Here is a 20,290-nt window from a genome sequence, read left to right as displayed (position 1 = left end):
GGTGCACTGTGGCAGTTCCTGGTTGGTATTTCAGGTGGCTCAGGCAGCTGCCAGAGTGTGGGACTGCAGTGGAGCAGGGCAGGGGGCAGCTCTTGAGGGAGGGAGTATCACTCAGCCCCAGCTCCATGGGCCAGCTCTCACTTCCTGGTGCCCTGGAGCCCCACGCACCAGCCCTGGGCTGAGGCTGGGCAAGGCACTGGCTCTGCCTGGGCTGAGGCAGCCCTGGCCACCCGCGGGGCTCAGGAGGCTGGCAGCAGGGGGATCTCACCTCCTGCTGGCATCCCACTTGCTCTGGCAGCAGCTGCTGCCCATCTTTGTCAGTCAAAGTGGCTTTTCCTGGAGTTCTGTGACCTGGCACTGAACTACCCAGCCCTTGGCTTCCAAGGAAAATGCAAGCTGAGAGCTGGAGCTGCCTACCTGCACAGGCACAGCCCACCTGAGCCTGTCACAGCCTCCTTAGACCTTTGGTTGTGAGGGTCAAGGGAAGGGCAGCATTCACCTCTTCGGGAGAGGAAGCCCCAAGCCTGTTCTGCCCACTGCTGTGCTCCAGAGCCTGTCCAGGAACAACAGGCTACACCGTGTGCACATCCACAGGAGTCTGCATGGATGCAAGAAGGGCACAGTCACACACAGTGGGAACTGGCTCCCACAGCCCTGCAGATCCCTCTGCAGGCACCACTGTCCCCTGCACTTGCAGCCAGGCACAGGGCTGGGCCAGACTGTTACGTCTGTCTGGCTAAACCTCACTCTGCTGTTGTAAAAGGCCCTGTCAGGGACAGGGATCAAGAGCAAGGGCAACTCCAGCCCTCTGGCTTCTAGCAGCTGTGCTGGGGCAGAGTGGAACTGCAGCACCATAGCAGCAGCCAGTGGTGTTGGAAACTGAAAGTGAGCTGATGCTGCCCAGCCCATGAGGCTGCAGGGCTGCCCCCTCTGCCCACCCCACGGTCCTGCCCCTGCCCCCTAGAACTGTGGGCCCACCCCTTCCCGTGCCAGCAGTTTGTGCCATGGATCAGGTGCCCAGGCAGGCAGCAACTCAGCTTCTGGAGCTCCAACCACTGCTGCTCCATCCAGGACAGTCAGCAGTGCACAGCACAGAGTTATTTATAGAGCAGGAATACTCTGGACTCACCCCTAAGATTCCCAGTGCAGATGGCAGAAATGCTGCATCAGCCTTCCCTGGCAGTGCAGAGCTCGGAGCTGAGACATTTGCAGGGAAGAAACATTTCCTACTCTGGCTCCCCTGGCACGTCCGATGTTATGGTCATAGCTGTCTCCAGAGAGGCATTTCAGCATCCCCACTGCTTTATCCCAAACGCAGTTCCATAACAGGCTGAATGCTTCCCCCTGGTACCAGTTCAGGCTCAAGGAGCCCAGCTGGAAACATACTTGCAGAACAGAAGCTCTTCAACAAAAATGAATTTATTGCTTATAGACAACTCCAGTCAGCACAGTCAGTTTTGCTTTAACATCAACACAGCCTGGGCCAAACTGAACAACCCCCAGTGCAGTGGCTGTTAGGAAGCTGTGCTTCTTCTGCCCCACTCACCCGGCAGCACTTCTGTCGTTGCCGTCATCACACCCCACCTTCTGCTGAGCCTTTCTCAGTAGTTTCTAATGACAATTTATCTGATGCCATCACCCCTTCTGCATATCAGCATTCCCAGCAGCAGGAAGAACAGAGCCATATCGGTACCAGGGTGTGCAGGCATGGTCAGCTCAGTAACTTTAACCCACTGGTTAAATGCCACTCTGTCCCAAGCACCAGCGTTGGGTGCTGGTGAGTCCATCACTCCTGCTCCTAAAGACTGAGAGCTGCAAGCAAACACCAGTGCTGGGAGCTGCCCAAATGCAGAAGGGAACTAAGAAGTCTAGAAGTTGACAATCAAATTTCAAACCAAACTAGTAACTTTAAGAAAATCCAAATTTCAGAACTTGGCACGACCTTTTCTGAAGTTAAATTAAAAACAACGCTCATTATTGAAGCTCCTTCATAGCTCTGCAGGACAATCCTGTCTGCCTGTCGTAGTTTGATTATGCTTAAATACTTTACAACAGTAGTTCATTTGTTCCCAAGAGCATTCCAAATATCTGAACACATTCACTAAATTCATGGTTTCACACAGCAATTCTGCTCTACTGGTAATTTAGTGGCACCTGGTGCATATTGCCTTTCCCAAACGTAGACTTTAAAATCTCAAATTCATAAATACTTGTATTTTAAATATCTAGTTTTACATGAATATTGGGTATTTCTAGCCTTTTCCTTTCTGTTTCCAGGTTTTAGTTCAATAAGGAAACCATTTTACATCACAATCTGATCTGACACCAACCTCACACCCCATCACACCACAGTCTTTAAGAATCATTATTTAAAAACCTATTTCCTAAAGCAAAACTAAAAGGAGTTATGGGGAGAGTTGGACACCAGGCTTCACCTGCAGGAGTTAAATAATATCTTGGCTGTCAATGAATTAGTCTGATTATTTTTTTAAGTTAACATTCACCAGTTTGGCTTTACAACATTCTGACCCTGCCCATCACGTTAACAGCTTAACCTGAGAGCCCTTAAGGCAAATCTCACTTCTCATCAAGATACAGCTTTAAATATGAACTTTAGCAGTTGAAACTTTGAAGTAACTAAAAAGAAACAAAAATTATGAGGAATTCATGTCTCCTCTCTCATACACACTGCACAGCAGGTCTGTGCACGGCCCCGGGGCTCCCTCTGCACCCCCTTCCCTAGGCCCTCGTGGGGCTGCGGCCGCAGCCGGGGGGGTCTCGGCTCGCTTCTCTTCGGGCGCTGCCCCCTCCTGAGGAAGTCTGTCCCGAGCCCGTCTGCCAGCGGAGGGTTTGAGCAGGGTCATCTGGAAGGCGCACCACAGCACGGTGCGCACCTTGCACGTGACCAGGCACAGGGCTCGGAGCGCCGTGGCCAGAGCCAGCACCACTGCAGAGGGAGGAAACGGCCCTTTAGTCCTGGAGCACTGCTGGGGCTGCCCTCGGCCCACACCTTCAGTCCCTTTCATGTCTGACCTTGTCTGTCCCTTTACAGATTTATAAAAGCTGCATCTGAATTTCTCTGCCCTCACAGAGTGAGGCAGGTGTGCGGTTTTTAGGTTCCGAGTTTGTTACAGAACCTTCCTGCTGCAGCTGCACCCCAGGGCTGGGGTGCTCCTTGTACACACACACACAAATGGCACCTGGGCCCCCCTTCTGGGTCACAGTGGGGTCCTTCACCTGTTCTGCCAAGAAATCCTTAGCATGGGTGAAGGAACAGCTCGTTTGGGACATTGGATTAAGCACACAGGTCATGTTCTGTGAATGGGTATTGAACCATGGAGCTGTAAAAGGCCACCTGGGCTGTGGTCCCGTTATTCTGGCACAGCCTGCCCAGAGAAGCTGTGGATGTCCACCCCTGGAAGTGCCCAAGGCCAGGCTGGACAGGGCTTGGAGCAGCCTGGGATAGTGGAAGGTGTCTCTGCCCATGGCAGAGGTGGAACTGGATGAGCTTTACGGACCCTTCCCACCCAAGCCATCCTATGATTCTGTAATATTGGATCAGATGGAATAGAAAAGTGCTGTGGAAACAGGGCTGGGGAAGACTTGCTCCTGGAACAAACCAGAACAGCTTCAGGCCTTACCCTCAAGGTTTTGTCTGACAGAGCAAATACAGTTACGGCATCCAATAATTTACTGTTCAAAAAAATCCTCCCCAACTGCTGCTCCAGGTTCAACACCCCAAGACAGCAATGGGAGGCAGAGGACTAAGCACCATCCCTCCAGGTAAGTAATCAGATCCCACTGTGCAGAGCCTCCTCTCCTCTCCCAGCAGCTGCACTAAGAAGCTGGATTTCCAGGTCTGACAATTCCTTCCCAGACTACTCTGTTCCAAAGACAATTATTTTCATGGGCTACAACACCCTAAAACCCCCTTCACTTTAACAAGTCCCATAATCTTCAGTCAAGGTAAAGAGAAATAAGAATGATGGGGAACTGGTGAAAAGAAAGAATACTGCAATGTATCTTCTGAGGTAAACTTGAGAATTACAGAACTGCATGATGGGACACTCCAAAGAAGTAAAATAATCCCTGTAATTCAGATGTAGAAAGAACAGCAGAAAGGATCAGAAGATTCAGAAACATAAGACAGCTTCTGACACAAGGTAGGAGGTCAGAGTGTCGCAGGGAACAGAAATTTACCCTGACTCCCATCTCGGAGACAAGGGAACCTGCCACTCTGCCTGTGCACTGGTGAAAGGTTAAGCTGAGTATTTGGCTTTTTTGGGACACCATTAAGAATGAAAACTTTCTGCCCATTGTATTTTTGTGCATCCACTCAAAATATGATTTGTAATTATGCCAGTCTAAGACAGAAGATGCTTGAAGAGGAAGTCCATTTGTAACCTAAGGCTATCTCAGTCACTTTGGGCAGATTCAGTATGGAGATACCAAGGAAGTTCTAGACAAAGACAGAGCTGGAGGTTCCTAAGAAGAGGAATATGAGGAACAGGGAGAAGCAAGAGGCAATAGCTTAATAACACCTCCAACCCCTGAACGTGTTATCAAAAAAAACCCCACTAATTTTTATTCCTAGTCAGTTTATTAATGGAATGACCACCTCCAAATTGATTTAACCTATTTATCTCTAAAATCCAGTTTAGTGTCTCCTCAAACCCTCATCCAAACCCCACACAGTCTGCCCTTGACAAAATTCTAACATTGAAAAGTAAGTTAAAACTTGAATTACAACTCCCTCGCTTATTTTTGCAAGATGTTCAACTTCCCAGCTCCCTTATCAATGTACATAAGCACAGCTGTACCTCTCTCATCCTGGCACCTGGGAGGACCGTGCCGCTGCCGACTGGAAGCATTGACAATTTCATCCTTCCTCTGAGCCTGCACCACGTGGATCGACTCCAGGTGTTTATCCAGAGCAGCGGAGATGTTGGCGTGGAGCGGAGAACTGCGCAGGCGCTCCATCTTCCCCAGTAAAGTCACAACCTAATGAACAATTCACATCTTACAGGGGTTCACACTGTACTCATCCACACTTACAGGAAAATTGACTAACTAAGGAGAACAGATTAATGATAATCATTACTTTCTTTTGAGAGCAGTTCATGAAGTTACAGCTGAAGCAGTTTTAAGTTCTTACCTGGGATTTGTTATCTCCAAACCCAAAGCTGTGGTACAGCTGGGTGTGCAAAGCACAACAGCAAAGCTACAACACCCCAGTAAGGACCCCCAGGTTACTGGTTAATACCAGATCTGTACAGCTTTGAGACACCCATGAACAAAAGGTGGTTTCAGAACAATGTCCATTTCCCTGAATTCAAAGCACTGGGGTCCTCCTTTCTCACAGCACTGCTGCAATTTCTGGGTGAAAACCCAGATGGGCTCCTTGTGCTGTGCAGGGCAGCCTGGGCCAGCAGCAGTCACAGCTGCACTGGGAAAGGGAAACCTGCTGTGGAACCATGTGTGGGCTGACTTTGGGATGAACACTCAGCACTAAGGGAGCTGAGAACAAACATTCAGAAATAATTCAGGTTTGTTTAGTCCACTGAAAATGTGCATCTTTGTTGTCTTATCTTACATCAGTCACATCACTTGTGGGTTTCCCCATGGTGAGTGACTCCTCAGCCACAGTCACATAATGTTGAGAACCTCGTTACTGGTCTGCAGAAAAAGAGAAACTAAAAATCCCCAAACTGGGATGTTCCTCGGGCCATGGCTACATTTAATGCCTTAAAGAAATGCATGTGACTGTCAAGAAGATTTAACTGGATGCTCTGACTATGAAGAGTTAATCCCAGATTCAGCCAACTCAGCTTCCACTCAAACTTTTGTACCAGGGTTACTCTCTGGCCATCACCGAGATTCCTGATGTTAGAGTCCAGGTTTAACAGCCCCACTCTGCTGTTGAGCATTCTTAAAACTACCTAAAAAGGTACTTAACAAGGGTTTGAGGTGCTGTACACTGAAGTTTGGTTCCTCAAATGGCTACAGAGGCTTAAGCCATGTTTTGGAGGCTGTTTTAAATTATCAGGATAAGGGCAGGCAAGCCTTCTAAACATGGAAACTAAGGCTGTTCTTTTGGGATTTGTAGAGCAGGAGTTTTAGTACACTAAGCCCATCCATGTCTTTCAGTCCATCCCTCAGCTGGATGAGCAGCACAGGCAGCTCCTGCAGGCAGTGAGCAGACACAGCTCCAGGGATTATTTCTCCTGTGAGAGGCAGGTAGGACAAGCTGCTGCTCCTCCCTGCTGCCCAGTGGCTGGCCCAGCACTGCTGCTGCCTCCAAACCCAACATTTCCCAGAACCATTTCACCCCACAGCCTCTGGCAAGGGGGGACAGCTGACAGCTTGGCTTCTGCTTCTCCTTGCCTACAGCACCAGCACCATGGCTCTGGGCCTCAGGAGTGCCACAGCAGCCCCTCACCATTCTGATGGCAGAGTCTGTGTTCCCTCCTCCCCCAGCTGTCACCTCCCCAAGGACCCTGGGGCTGTCAGTAGCACCGTGGTTTGCCCACAGAGCTCAGCAGATGCCAGTCTCCCTTGCCCTACTGGGTTAAAGAGCAAATTGGTAACAGAAAGTCAGGCTGAAGGTGCATCAAATAATCATTTGATGATTAAAATATAAAATATATCAGACTCTCAAGCAAATATGCATGTCAGTATCTTCCAAACATTAACTAAACCTGTTTTTTCCCACAAATACCTCCTCCATCACAGTGTCTCCAAATCCAGAGTGAACATTTCCCTGCCGAGCTGCTCTGAATGCAGCACCCCTGAGAGCTGTGACAGGCTCCAGGACTGGATACTGCACCATGTGCACGCTCCTGCACCAGGAACCACATCCTCCTGACACATGGAGATGTAACTGTGAGCCTCAGCCCCTCTCTGGTTCCCTGGAAACAGCACCCTGGAGCTGCAGAAGCTCTAACAGAGACTGCTGAAATGCTATTCCCTGCACAGCAATGAAGAACAAAGCTATTTTGGGAAAAGCTGCTCTGATCATCTTACCTATCTCACACTGTACTCTAAGTTCTGTGGGATAAGTTCAATAGATTTTTTTTAGTCCTACAACTCACTCTGGCTTGTTCCCGTAGCTGATCCACAATTAAGCGATCAACCCTTGATGGATTTGATGTCAGCCTTGGAATTGGAATGTTGTTAGTACTGGAAACCTTCTTCCCTTGGAAATTCTTAGCAAGAGCTGATTCAATCTGCAGGAAAACAAAAGAACAGCTCCCTCAGAATGTACACGCAGAGTGTGCTTCATTACAGAAACAAGAAAAAATACCAGGTTCAATTTCTTTCCATCAGGGTTTTGGAGATTTTTAAAGGAGACAATGAGGATTCAGGCATTTGGGATTTAACTCTCTGGTGAGACAATCACCTGCTTTAAGTGAACAACTGCTTTACTCAAAGCAGTTCAACTAAAGCAATCGTGCCAACACACCGTGTTCCAGCAGTGCTATGTCTGCTCACTCTGACTACAGCCTGTACTGGTTTTGCCTGGAAATAAAATGGAGGCAAGTCAGAATTACAGGGAAAAAAAAAAAAAAAAAGACCAAACAGATGTGGATCTCACACATAAAAATAAAACTGTTTCAGTCAGCAATTAACCTAATTTTTGTACAGATTAAACTACAGAAAGATATTTTCCTAAGCACCCTGGTGTAGTGGAAGGTGCTCCTGCCTGTGGCAGGTGGGTGGAGCTGGATGGTCTTTAAGGTCCCTTCCAAACCAAACCACTCCAGGATTCTATATTTTATTTAGCCATCAGAAAACTATTTTGAAAACTGTTTGCAAGATTCCAAGTTTCCATCACTTGTATCCCCTTGTTATGTCACTCTAAAACATCCATAACAACATAGAATTAGCTAAAACTGATTTAAAACTGCAATTCTTGAATGGTTTCACAAGTGGTCCACTATCAACAAGAGCATGGAGTGCCAAGACAAGGGGGAAGGGCTTCACACAGAGAGAGAACAGCTTTAGACTAGATGCTGTGAGGGTGGAGAGGCCCTTGCACAAGTTTTCCAGAGAAGCTGTGGCTGCCCCCTGCCTGGAAGTGTCCAGGGCCAGGTTGGATGGAGTTTGGAGTAGCCTGGGATAGTGGAAGGTGTCCCTGCCCATGGCAGGGGGTGGGACTGAGGGAGCTTTACGGTCCCTCCCAACCCAAACTGTTCTGGGATTCTGTGATAAGGCTGAATTTCTCCCACCATGGCCCCTGGCCACGCACATGCCAGCTTTTTCTCTCTTGCACTTTCCATGCACCCCAGACACCACCTCTCCTCCTTAAGCTGGGCTCACTCTTCCTCAACCCCTCTATACAAAGCAACTACTGGCTTTTGTCAGGAAACACCACCAAAAAAATCCCCCATGTAACATCTTCTTGGAATTGGTTTCTTTGTAGGGGCTGGCACAGGAGAATTCCCCAAGGCCCCACTATTGCCAGGTGACATTTGGCCAGCTTCCCCCACAGACAACCCCAGGTACTGAAATTCCAACCCCATCTCAGCTGGTGAAACAAAGACAGGTTTTCCCACAGACCAAAAAAGGCAACTACTTTTAGTAGGGCTGCCCACAGCACTACCTGAGCCTTTTACTGCAAGGGTTTTAATTAAATGATCCTTCCCTCAGCCTCTGTTTCTGGGAAAAAAAAAAAAAAAAAAAAAAAAAAGAACCCCTTCAAATACACCTTAGGGTTTAAACCTTCAGGGAAACAGGAGATAGGAATTCAGTATAGCTTCTAAAAAATTGAATTGGAAGAATTAAAGTTTTGTTTCAATTCAAAACATATTTACTGGATTTGCTTTCAAAGTTCCAGAGGCACTGTATTTATCATATTAATAAAAAAGGTATAGCACATCTTTGTTCATCTTTGCACATGAACACACCTTCTCCAGCCCTGGGACTGGAAAAGCCCCTGAATTCCTGCTTTTAGTGCAACGTTGCATACAACATTAGCTATGCTTCCAGCCAGGCTACAAATCTCCACACCTTTCACTTTCTATCTCAAAACAAACAGAGAACCAAACCTGTAACTTTGAAGTCCCATCAAGCATTTAAACTCTTAACAGCAGAACTACCCATGGTCTGTGACTGCACTGAGCAGCATGAGATCCACATCAAATCTGTGATATAATTCTAGTTTGGTTTTCTTACCTTCTTTCTTTCTTTCTCCAAAGCTCTCCACTGCTCATAACACTCTTCCAGTCTCACATGCAGCTCGCTGGCAGGCCCGCTGCGACTTTTAACTTGCTTTTGAAATCCAAATGCTGACACAAAACCAGAAAGGGCATTGTCACCGTACATCTTCCCCGTAAAGCAGGGGTAGAGGCGTTTGAGATCATCCTGGGAGAATAAGGTGTGAGGCTCCATCAGAGGCACCACGGACCGGCCCAAGACGTGAGCAGATCTCATGGGGAAGGTGCTGGGGCCCAGCTGCCAGTTCCGCCTGAAGTCACCTACCACACAGTTGGGAATGCCTGGAGCCTGCAGGCAGCTCCCAGCACCAATGGCACTGGTGTCCCCGTTCTCTGCCCCGAGATGCAGCTGCCCCTGAGACTCCAATAACTCCTGGTACATGTCCTGAAACACCCCATCCGCCTGGTTCTGCCCTTCCAGATCACAGTGCTCACTCTGTGGCTTCAGCTGGAAACGCTGTTTGTTCAGATTGTCAATGATCCCCAACTGCTGAGCCAAGTAACTGTCACAGAATCCATTTGGCTGCTTCAACTTCTTCTCACTGAGGTACTCAATGAGGTTCTCTTCCCCACCCCTAACCAGGGCTTCCATGCACGCAGCTGCCCGAGATCGCTCTGCAGTGCTGTAGCCGAAGTCAAGGCTGGAGAGGAATGTGTTGTCTTGACAGTACTTGTGAAGTAAATTACTGTTTAAAGGCAAATTTGAAGATGGCAACTGAAAAAAATCATTAGAATGACGAGAGCTTTTTGGAAATGCAGGCGACTGATTATTCAGTTTCAACAAAGGACTTGGATTCTGGAAGGGGCCAGAAGCTGTGGGTTTGGTTTGGATGTTCATCCACCCTGGCCTGGCACTAGAGCCTGCTGAGGGGACTGCTGCACTGGGCAACAGTGGGAGTGATTTACAGAATTCAGGATTTTGAAGATCGGCCTTGGAAAACTGCTGCTTTTCCACACCATTATTCCCTGGACAAGCTGCAAAAGATTTTAGCCCATATTCAAATTTTTGCCCAAAATCAGTGCTGAAGGAAGATTCGCTTGCAAATTGTTTTTCTGATACAAGTCCTACAGACTTGGGAAATGTAAAGTCATGCTGATCTGAAATTGTATCTTCAAATTTTTTCTGAGTGCCTGATTTAACTTGAAATAACTTAGCATAGGGCTCTGCATCCAGAGATGGTGCCTCAGGGGTTCCATTTACCAGCTTTCTATTTTCTTGGAGGCTGCAACTGGTGCCCTTGTTGGGCTTTGCTTTACCAGCATGAGAATATTCAGTGTATCTGGTATAATCTGTGTTCTCATTGTATCTGTGACACTGTGGAAGGAATGTTTCTGCCCGCTTTGGGAGCACCTGTGCATCTGCTCCTTTGGGACACACCTTCTCCCTTCCATAAGAATAAGCATCGGCTCCTGAGTCTTTGATTGCTTCTGAGTACCCAGCCTGGGCTGCAAAGGTGTTTTTCAGGTAGGGGTAGTTCTGATATACAGGTGTTGTCTTCATACTCTCATTAGTCTGCAAGTTGCAGCCATTGGCACGATCGCTCCTGGCAGAGTACAAGCTCTGCTCTTCCAGGTCCACGCCGGCAAAGCCGCGGTAACAATCGTCTGCTTTCTGCTGTGCCACCAGAGTGGGACTCTGCAGGAACTGCTTGTCAGCAGCAGGGAGGGACTCACTGCCATAGAAACCCTGCTGGGGCACTGCTCCAACAACTGCCCTCCTGGCTTCTGGCAACAGGTCATGGTGCTCCATTCTGGTCATGCTCACTGGCCACACTGACTTCAGGGTGGGAGGGCAACTCCTTGAAAAACAAGAAACACGTGGTTAGACACTGATCTGTGCTGCTGCTCTTCATTTCCAAACACAAAACAAGGTTTAAGAAACAAATGATTCCCAAATAATTTCTCTCAAATGATTCCAAGATATCTGACTTCAACTTCTACCCGGTCCTGTCATCCTCAGTTTCCCATATCTAGCTGAGAAAACTGACTCTGCCTTGTCTAAACACACCACCACAGCTCAGGAGCTATGGACAGGCCCTCAAGCTGCAAGGGAAATGTACACACCAAACCCTGGTCCGTCAGTCCTGTCCATCATCACCAAAATACTCCTGGCTCAGCACCAAGTACAGGCACCCAGACTGCCCTCAGTCTTCCAAAGCCATGTCCCAGCACTCCAGAGAAAATCCTTCTCTCTCACCTCACTTGTGCACTGCTTCCTGCAGGTAAAGCCAGAGGCAGCATCCCAGCACACCTCATTTCTTTCTACTAACCAGAATGAATTCACACAGGACCATCAAGACCTGACTGCCAAGGAGAACTGTAAACAGACTAAGTGAAGGGGAAATTGTTCCTGGAAGCCACTGCAGGCCAAATCTGGGAGTACTGAACCAGCCTTGCTTGTCCATAGCAAAGGAATTACTGAGTTGTCTCATGATATCAAGACTGACTCTGAAGTTTTCCCTGATTTCAGCCACATAACTCAGCACCCATAGAGAAATCACTGGAATTGTTTGGGAAGACAGAAAGGAAAAGCAGTGCCTGGCTTGGGAACCTGAGAACTGGGCTCCCCTGTTTCTTAGACCTGGAAAAGACAGAGAACTCTGGAAGTATCATGGGGATGCTGGACCTGCACCCTTCTGTGTCATGTTGTTATGACTATGGAATTGTCTCTTCTGGTGCAGGAATAGAGGCAAAATAAACCTGACATTTAGAAACACAAATATTGCTTAGGTAGCACTAACAGGAAGAAACGTTAATTTTGCATGGAAATTTCTCCTGCCAGTTCAGACAAATGTGAAGAAGTCTGTGTATTTTTTCTGTGGATTGACATTAATTAAGAAAGAAACCTAAAGTCTGAATTCAGTCTTGATTAAAATTAAAAAACAGACCAAGGCATACATCCAGGGGATTCATCTGAATACAGCATGTCCACAACGCTTGTAAAGATCTTATTTAAAAAATGCCAATTAACAAGTTCTGTAAATACCAGAGAGCCAGAAGCTGCCATGCAATGTAAGTGCCTTGAGAAAAGCTTCCAAGTATCCCAAGTGAAACGCTGGAAGATGAGGGGAAGGGAGAGAAAGCTCACAGAGCATGAGGCCTGGCCAGCAGCAGATGGAGCTGACTCAGGAGCACAGTGAGATCAGAGAGGAGAATTTCTGTCACCTGCACTTCACTCACCCCTCAGCAAAGCACGGCTGTGGTTTGTCTTGTTCTTCCAAGATGTTTGACACGAGTCCATACAAATCAGTTTCACTGCCATAATCATTCCTTTCGGGCTGAATCCTGAAAACCAACTGCGTATTAATAAAAAGAATTCCTTCATTCAAAGTACTTCCTATGTTAAATTAAACAGAAAAATATAATCCATCTACTCCAACACACACACACACTCCCTGACAAGGATGACTACCTGGACTTCAGGTTAATTTGAGGAGCAGCAGGCTGCTTGGTGTCATCTGTACACGTAGACCAAGGGGGGTACAAAAGGGAAGGATCCACGGGTGCAGAGTACTCTGATGTTGAAAGGGAAGAACTGTAGGCCTGAGGCAACTCCACATTTTCTTCATTCTGCATTTAATGTACAATAAAAGCATTTGTTTAATATGAAACACATCAAACTGTCATTTTGTCATTGTACATGCTTGTAACTGAGCTCACTCTTGGAGGAACCAGCACATGAGAAGTAAGCAAGCCACACACTTGGAATACAACTATTTCAGGCCATGTTAATGTCTTTAAGCGGAATTCTCTGTCCCTTCCCTTGCTCTCTGCTGCACATAGAAGCTGATGGTATCATTCTCACCTTTCACCCCTCTCTTGAACACAAACAGATGCTCTCAGGTGTGCTAAACTAGTGTTGCTTAAGGCTTATGGAAAGCTTTCGTATTTTACATCCTGCCTGGCAATTGTTTAAGAAGAAGGTGCTGGAGCTGCACATCACAACTTTTTTGTCACTCAGCTTTGTGTTCTGTGTGTCCTGAGCTGACCTTTGCTGGAAACTGAGTGGGGGACACCTCCCCAGCCACCCAGAGAACCCCCCAAAAAGTCCTAGGCAGTCATAGTAACAAGTATTGGTACTGGACTTGTAAGATGCTCTCTTCTGTCCCACCAGACACCAAAGTCAGGAGCTGTTCACATCTGAATGGAGAATCCACAACTGGGGCCAAAGACTCAATTATGGTGGTCCTTACCACAGGGATTTAAGAACAGCCCAAGGTTTTTGGAAAACAATGTAAAATTGTGTACCCTTGGGACTGGAATGGGAGGCATCACAAAAAGTATAGCGAAGAAATATGAACCACAGTGTGCATCCACAGATCCAGCCTCAGCCTTCCCCAGGACAAGCTATAAAAGGAACACAACAGGAAATCATTGGCAAATAGATTTCTCTCATTGCCATGGCAGAATGGGTATCAATACTTATTGGTAATAGCTGATGCATTTCCTGGGGGCCTGAAGCTTTTCCCTGCCAAGCCAACCAGGCTGAGGAGTTTGGTGAGGTACTACTGAAAGAGATCATTCCTAGGCACACGATACCTACAGGTGTGTCAGCAAACTGTCCTAGTTCTGGCCAGGTCAGGGTTAATTTTTTGCAGTAGCTGGGAAGGAGCATGGCCAGGACCCAGAAGTTATTCTCTACCACCCAACTTCATTGCCTGGGGTGGGGGAAAGGGGCTCTTTTCCAGGGAGAAGGGGATCCTTCCAGTCAAGAAAATGTGCTAGAGGGAGCCATCCAGTATTACTGGAAACTTTTCCATGTGAATCCTTCCCTGTACCCTCTACAATGAGTGCTGTTGCTGTTACCTTCCCTTTTCTTCTGTCATTGCTGCTCCCAGTAAATTGTTCTTACTCAGCCTGTGATCTTTGCCTTTTGTGCCTCCAATTCTCCTCTCACTGTGCCAAAGCAGGAGGGGAAGGGGAGAGTAGGGGAGATCAGTGTGTGGTTTGGAGAGTCTCAGTGGAAGAACTGAACTGGGAAGTCTCATTCCCAAACCAGGACAGCCTTAACTGGCACCCAACAAACATGAGACACGAAGGGTTGGGTTAACAATGGATCTGCCCAGAGCAGGCTGGAAACAAATCTGATCCAAGCATTTGTTGTAGTGGGTATGGAGCACCAGGCTCTGGGGAAGTTGAACAGTACAGTGGACTGTTAAAAACCACACTGGAAACAGTGGGTGGTGGGACCTTCAAACATTGGGATCTACATTTAGTGAAGGCCACCTGGTCAGTGAACACCTGAGGCTACACCAATCCAGCTGGCCCTGCCATCAAAACCTCCATGTATCATAGAAGGAACAAAGGACAAAGAGGTCTGAGATGTTGCTACCAGCACTATTGAGGGTCAGAATAACACCTCGATCCAGAGATAAACTCAGTCCTTTTGAAATCTATACAGGAGACCTTATCAGGTAGTCTCTTACAAACCACGTTCTGTGAATATCTGGGCCAAGAACACTCGTGTAATTACGTTATCTCTCTAAGGAGAGTTTTGTCCTCTATCAGCAAGTACTTTCACTGCAGAAATCTAATTGATCTGGACCTTCCTGTTCATGACATCCAGGTGGGAGATTGGGTCTAAGACCATGGAACAATGAGGCACCAAAGGAACACGGGAAAGGACCATACCAGGTTCATTTCACAACATACACAGCTGTGAAACTTCAAGGACTAGAGCGTGGAAGCACCATTCAGGACTGAAAAAAATACAGGACCAGGTAAGTGAGAAGTCACCTCCTCTGGATCTTCAGGACTAAAAAAGTTAAAAAGTAACTTCATGAACTGTGCCCGGGAAGAAGGCCTGTCTCACACAGAACTTGAATGCCCTCAAGGGGTAGTAGCAATTCCAACTCAGTAATTATTTTAGACAAACACAATTGCACAGACCAGGATTGCCAAGACAGTGCCAGATGTCAAACTTGCTATAATGGTGGTATAATTTTATACTGGTTAGGATTCTTACTGTGACATGTTTCCCTGAATTACCTTAACCTTTCTGAATATGAAACTTATATATGCAATCCTTTTGTTCTTTCTTGTCCGATCAAAGACAGTAACAAGAAACCAACTGTACAATTGTTTAAGGAGGATGGAAGAGAATTTAAATTATTAATCATACAACTAGATGGGAATCTGACAACACACGCTCTCTAAAACTTCCTTTGATGCATAAGGAGGATGAAAGAAAATATCATTGCTGAGCTATAGGAGCTATAGAAGCAGAAGGCCATTGGATACAAGTAAAGGTAAAAGGAAACCCCTGACCATTAATACCTCCCAAAGCACCTCAAATCTGGGAAATCCGCCTGTATGCAATTAAGGAAGCAGGCAAACAACAAATGCTATTTGACACTGACTACACTTAAAACTATAGTATATAATATTCATGCTTTTATTGCTCCAGACCTGATCAATAATGGAACCACAAGGCATCTAACAGGACACAGAGCATGGACCCATTAAAAAAGAAACAGATGACAAATCACAGGTGTCAGCACCTGTGCAGCACATGAACAACAGCTGAAGGAAATACAATTGAAATTCAAGATTTCTGCCTAGATATGGAACAGAACATCTGTAATTTTGAAATTCCACCACTGATTAATATAAAAATGATACTCAGATACATGAGTAAAAGGTGAGTATGCTTTAGTACTCGTTGTGCAGATATAGAAATAGATAATTAAATCACATTCTAATTTTTGTGTTTGTAAATTTATCCAGCTCAGAGATTCTAACTATTCAACCTCCAGTAGCTTCCTTTCAACTAATAAGAAAACCCCTGCATCTTAATTTCAACTATACAACCTAGCCCTATGGGCATGAGCCTTATGCTAGTATAGAAATTGCTACAATGTAAAAAATTGCAAAGGCAGTTAAAAGCAGCTAAAAACAATAGCAGAAACGCTATCTTACTATCCATAATGGCACTAAAGAAATCCACGAGGTAATGGAATGAGCAAAGAAAGATGGAGATCGCCACAGGAGGGATATTTTATTTAAGGCTGCACAAGCTCAGTGACTGCATAAGGCAGGCAGGAACTGTGGATTAGGCAGGCAGGTTTATGCAAACTTTAGTGTGTAAATTCTCTCGCTTTTCACTCTTTGCTGTGCTTGGCTTGTGGGAAACTTCCCCAGGCACCATGCACAGAATAAACAATGTCTCCTTTCTCAACCCAACCCTTCATCTACACTTAGAAAGTTCTTAAAACCAGCAACAATATTAGTCTAAAACATCTGCTCCAGTTTCTACTGGTTGACCCCTGACATGAGTTAGGAATTAGATACTTTTTCTCCTCATCATTACAGAGTGTTAAGGTACTGAAAAAAACTTACAGCTAATTCTTTTCTTGAGGAAAGGCATTATATCCTGATTAAGTGAAAAGGAACATCTTTCTTATCTGTTTGGTTTAGACACAATAGGCCTTCTTAGCTCTCAGTAAGTGAAACAATAAATGGTATTTTTGCAGGGTTAAATGTCAAAGACTCACAATACACTCCTTTGTGGAGCAGAGTAGTCTGACAAAATAACAAGTCCTGGATGGAAGAAGGAGCAAGTTTGGTCTTGAAGGTACTGGGAATGAATTTTCATTTGAGTCTTTTACCTCAGCGAAAATTTATGCCTATGAAAGGCAAGAATTCCAAGAGAGCTGACATATTTAGCTTCTGTCCTGGCATTTTCTGCTGATCAGACTAAGAACTGGTTCATACAAACACTTGGACTAAAGAAATATCTGAGGCAATAGCTAACGTTCTCCTTCTTACTCACTTTCCAGTTTTCCTAAAAGAGGAAAGTCTTTGCTCCTCACTCTGCCTCCAATTGTTTATGCCAACAGAAGAACAATTACCATGAACATCTCACCAGAACAATGGTGAAATACCAGTTTAATAAACATCCCCTACAGCTTCATCAGTGACTGCATTAGAAAAGCCATTGTCCCCTCTGATGAAAGTTACAACAATGAATATTTACTACAGTTACATCAAACACTGTGATTTATGTTCACCAGTGTAAGCAACCACTTTAGAAACATCTTCTGACCATTTTGTTCACAAGCAATCCAAACTCTTACAGAGCTATAAAAATAATCAATAATCAACTGAACCTGTGACTTGTAGCAGCCATAGAGCGAGGCAGAGCCCGGCAGGGCGGTGCTGAACACGTCCGGCGGCCTCCCGCCCGCTTCCGCGCTGCCCCAGCAGCGGCCGCCGCCTCGGAACGCCACGTTGGGCTGCGGGGACAGAGAAAACGACAGGGACATGAGAACACACAGAACGGCATGAGGGGCTGCAGGGCAGGAGAAGGACAGGGACATGAGAACACACAGAACGGCATGAGGGGCTGCAGGGCAGGAGAAGGACAGGGACATGAGAACACACAGAACGGCATGAGGGGCTGCAGGGCAGGGACATGAGAACACACAGAACAGCATGAGGGGCTGCAGGGCAGGGACATGAGAACACAGAACGGCATGAGGGGCTGCGGGGACAGGGACATGAGAACACAGAACGGCATGAGGGGCTGCAGGGCAGGAGAAGGACAGGGACATGAGAACACACAGAACGGCCTCAGGGGCTGCAGGGCAGGGACATGAGAACACACAGAACGGCCTCAGGGGCTGCAGGGCAGGGACATGAGAACACAGAACAGCATGAGGGGCTGCAGGACAGGGACATGAGAACACACAGAACGGCCTCAGGGGCTGCAGGGCAGGGACATGAGAACACACAGAACGGCCTCAGGGGCTGCGGGGACAGGGACATGAGAACACGCAGAACGGCCTCAGGGGCTGCGGGGACAGGGACATGAGAACACACAGAACGGCATGAGGGGCTGTGGGGACAGGGACATGAGAACACACAGAACGGCATGAGGGGCTGCAGGACAGGGACATGAGAACACACAGAACGGCATGAGGGGCTGCAGGGCAGGGACATGAGAACACACAGAACGGCCTCAGGGGCTGCGGGGACAGGGACATGAGAACACACAGAACGGCATGAGGGGCTGCGGGGACAGGGACATGAGAACACACAGAACGGCATGAGGGGCTGCAGGACAGGGACATGAGAACACACAGAACGGCATGAGGGGCTGCAGGGCAGGGACATGAGAACACACAGAACGGCCTCAGGGGCTGCGGGGACAGGGACATGAGAACACACAGAACGGCATGAGGGGCTGCGGGGACAGGGACATGAGAACACACAGAACGGCATGAGGGGCTGCAGGACAGGAGAAGGACAGGGACATGAGAACACACAGAACAGCATGAGGGGCTGCAGGGCAGGGACATGAGAACACAGAACGGCATGAGGGGCTGCAGGGCAGGGACATGAGAACACACAGAACGGCCTCAGGGGCTGCAGGACAGGGACATGAGAACACAGAACGGCATGAGGGGCTGCAGGACAGGGACATGAGAACACAGAACGGCATGAGGGGCTGCAGGACAGGGACATGAGAACACAGAACAGCATGAGGGCTGCAGGACAGGAGAAGGACAGGGACATGAGAACACACAGAATAGCATGAGGGGCTGCAGGGCAGGAGAAGGACAGGGACATGAGAACACACAGAATAGCATGAGGGGCTGTGGGGACAGGGACATCAGAAAAGTCATAATTACACATAGAGACACAATTATAAACAGAGCTGACAGTTTTGGATTTTATACCAATGTTAACTTCTTTAACACTTCTAATTTACTGCTGGATTCTGTTCCATCTGAATTTTCAAGGATGTGGTTCTATGTATGGATGTAAAACACTTTTCTATTTACCCTGCAGGAAAAGCTGAACCTACCAAAGCACAAGAAACTCCAAAGGTGTTCAGAGACAGAGGGGGTGCAGATCAAGAGGAAATTTGCACTCTCCCTGTTTCTACCAGCTGAGCTTCCCAACATCAGAGCCTCCACAGGGGAACATCAAACACAAAAGAATGCTCACACAATCATGGCGTGGTTTGGAAGAGACCTTAAAGCTCATCCAGTTCCAACCCCTGCCATGGGCAGGCAACCCCTCCTCCAACAGCAGTAGAGGAGTTATTCAGCCTTCACACAATCCTGGACACCTCTTGCCCTTCCATCACTGCTCCCAAACACTGTTTAAGTTACGTGATGGCATGGATCTGCATTTCCAGAGGTCAGGACCTGGAAATTTCCTACAACACACACTCTGAGAGCTGCGGTAGGAATCTGCTCTGTCCTGTAACTATGGGAGAAACAACTCCAACTAGAGGGACACCACTCCAAGTGCCAGAAACCACAGGCCAGCAGGAGCAAGGAATAAGAACAAACAAAAACTGAGAGCTCTTCCCTTCTCCCAAGGGTGAGGCACAAAATGAAAAGCTAAACTGGAAAGCTAAAACCCCCTTTAGCCAACAAATAAAAAAGTGAAGTTACTGGCATATTACCATTGCAGCTCATTTGGAATGATGAATAAATTCATTAAGCCAAAGTTTCCCAGGATCAGGGTTCTTAATAAGTTCTGCTCTCTAGAAACACATCCTTCTGCAGCTTCCTGAGGATGCACCAAGCGATCTTCATTGTAGCTCACACCACTGTTATGCCTGGTATTTTTCTGTGGTTTTCTGGCACATTTTCCAAATAAATGAACACACTGAGTTATTGTGGAGCTCGGCTCTATGTCCTGAGCTTACTGTGCCATGTTTTCTCCTCATAGATTGCCATTCACAGGGACACCTAACTCGCAAAGTCTACGATCCCACAGAACAAGGGCAAACTTGTAGGGCCAGAGGCAGCCCTAAGACACCCCCAAACCCACACTTCCTTCCTTTTTCCGCAAACAGGTGTTTTTCAGGGTGCTGAGGCGTATTTTCCCCACAGGCCTGAGCTCCGTGTCTCACACCTGCTCCCACACGGGAAGGTGCCGGATGCCGGAGGGTGTAGCGGGGCTCGGACACCCGCCGGGGTCGGACCTCGATGCCTCCTCAGCGCCGAGGGGGTCACGCCCAAGACAGCCGCGGCGGCCCGCCGGGTGTGCAACGGGCGGAGGCGCACAGCCAACCGCAGTCCCCATCGCGGTCCCCATCTCGGTCCCTGTCCCGCTCC

The 20,290-nt window shown here is 47.4% G+C and overlaps 1 protein-coding gene across 2 annotated transcripts; it reads right to left on the bottom strand.

Moving 5' to 3' along the window:
• Window positions 1-1,403: 1,403 nt before the first annotated feature.
• MEIOC (meiosis specific with coiled-coil domain) lies at window positions 1,404-20,273 on the bottom strand. Of its 2 annotated transcripts, XM_053965107.1 has the most exons (8): window positions 20,088-20,273; window positions 17,324-17,449; window positions 12,628-12,785; window positions 12,396-12,500; window positions 9,175-11,014; window positions 7,092-7,226; window positions 4,821-5,001; window positions 1,404-2,947 (listed from the first exon to the last, which is right to left on the bottom strand). In XM_053965107.1, exons 1-8 carry the CDS (start codon window positions 20,268-20,270, stop codon window positions 2,655-2,657), a joined length of 3,021 nt encoding a protein of 1,006 aa, XP_053821082.1. In that variant the 5' UTR covers window positions 20,271-20,273; the 3' UTR covers window positions 1,404-2,654. The 2 variants fall into 2 exon arrangements, with proteins under 2 accessions (XP_053821082.1, XP_053821083.1); XM_053965108.1 differs by lacking the exons at window positions 1,404-2,947; window positions 4,821-5,001 and adding an exon at window positions 7,400-7,518 and having other exon boundaries at window positions 7,142-7,226.
• Between the last annotated feature and the right edge of the window lie 17 nt (window positions 20,274-20,290).

This window comes from Vidua chalybeata, chromosome 26 (assembly GCF_026979565.1).
Source record: "Vidua chalybeata isolate OUT-0048 chromosome 26, bVidCha1 merged haplotype, whole genome shotgun sequence".
Lineage (NCBI taxonomy): Eukaryota > Metazoa > Chordata > Aves > Passeriformes > Viduidae > Vidua > Vidua chalybeata.
The sequence above is the reverse complement of the archived record's forward strand: the minus strand, read 5'-3'. Positions and strand labels throughout refer to the sequence as shown.

Excerpts from the sequence above, each read along its gene's own strand:
- MEIOC (XM_053965107.1), bottom strand. The coding sequence starts at position 20,270 with ATGGGGACCGCGATGGGGACTGCGGTTGGCTGTGCGCCTCCGCCCGTT. Across the intron at positions 5,002-7,091 it reads AGCTACGGGAACAAGCCAGA|GTTGTGACTTTACTGGGGAA; the intron begins GTGAGTTGTAGG and ends ATTGTTCATTAG. Across the intron at positions 2,948-4,820 it reads CAGGTGCCAGGATGAGAGAG|TGGTGCTGGCTCTGGCCACG; the intron begins GTACAGCTGTGC and ends CTCCCTCTGCAG.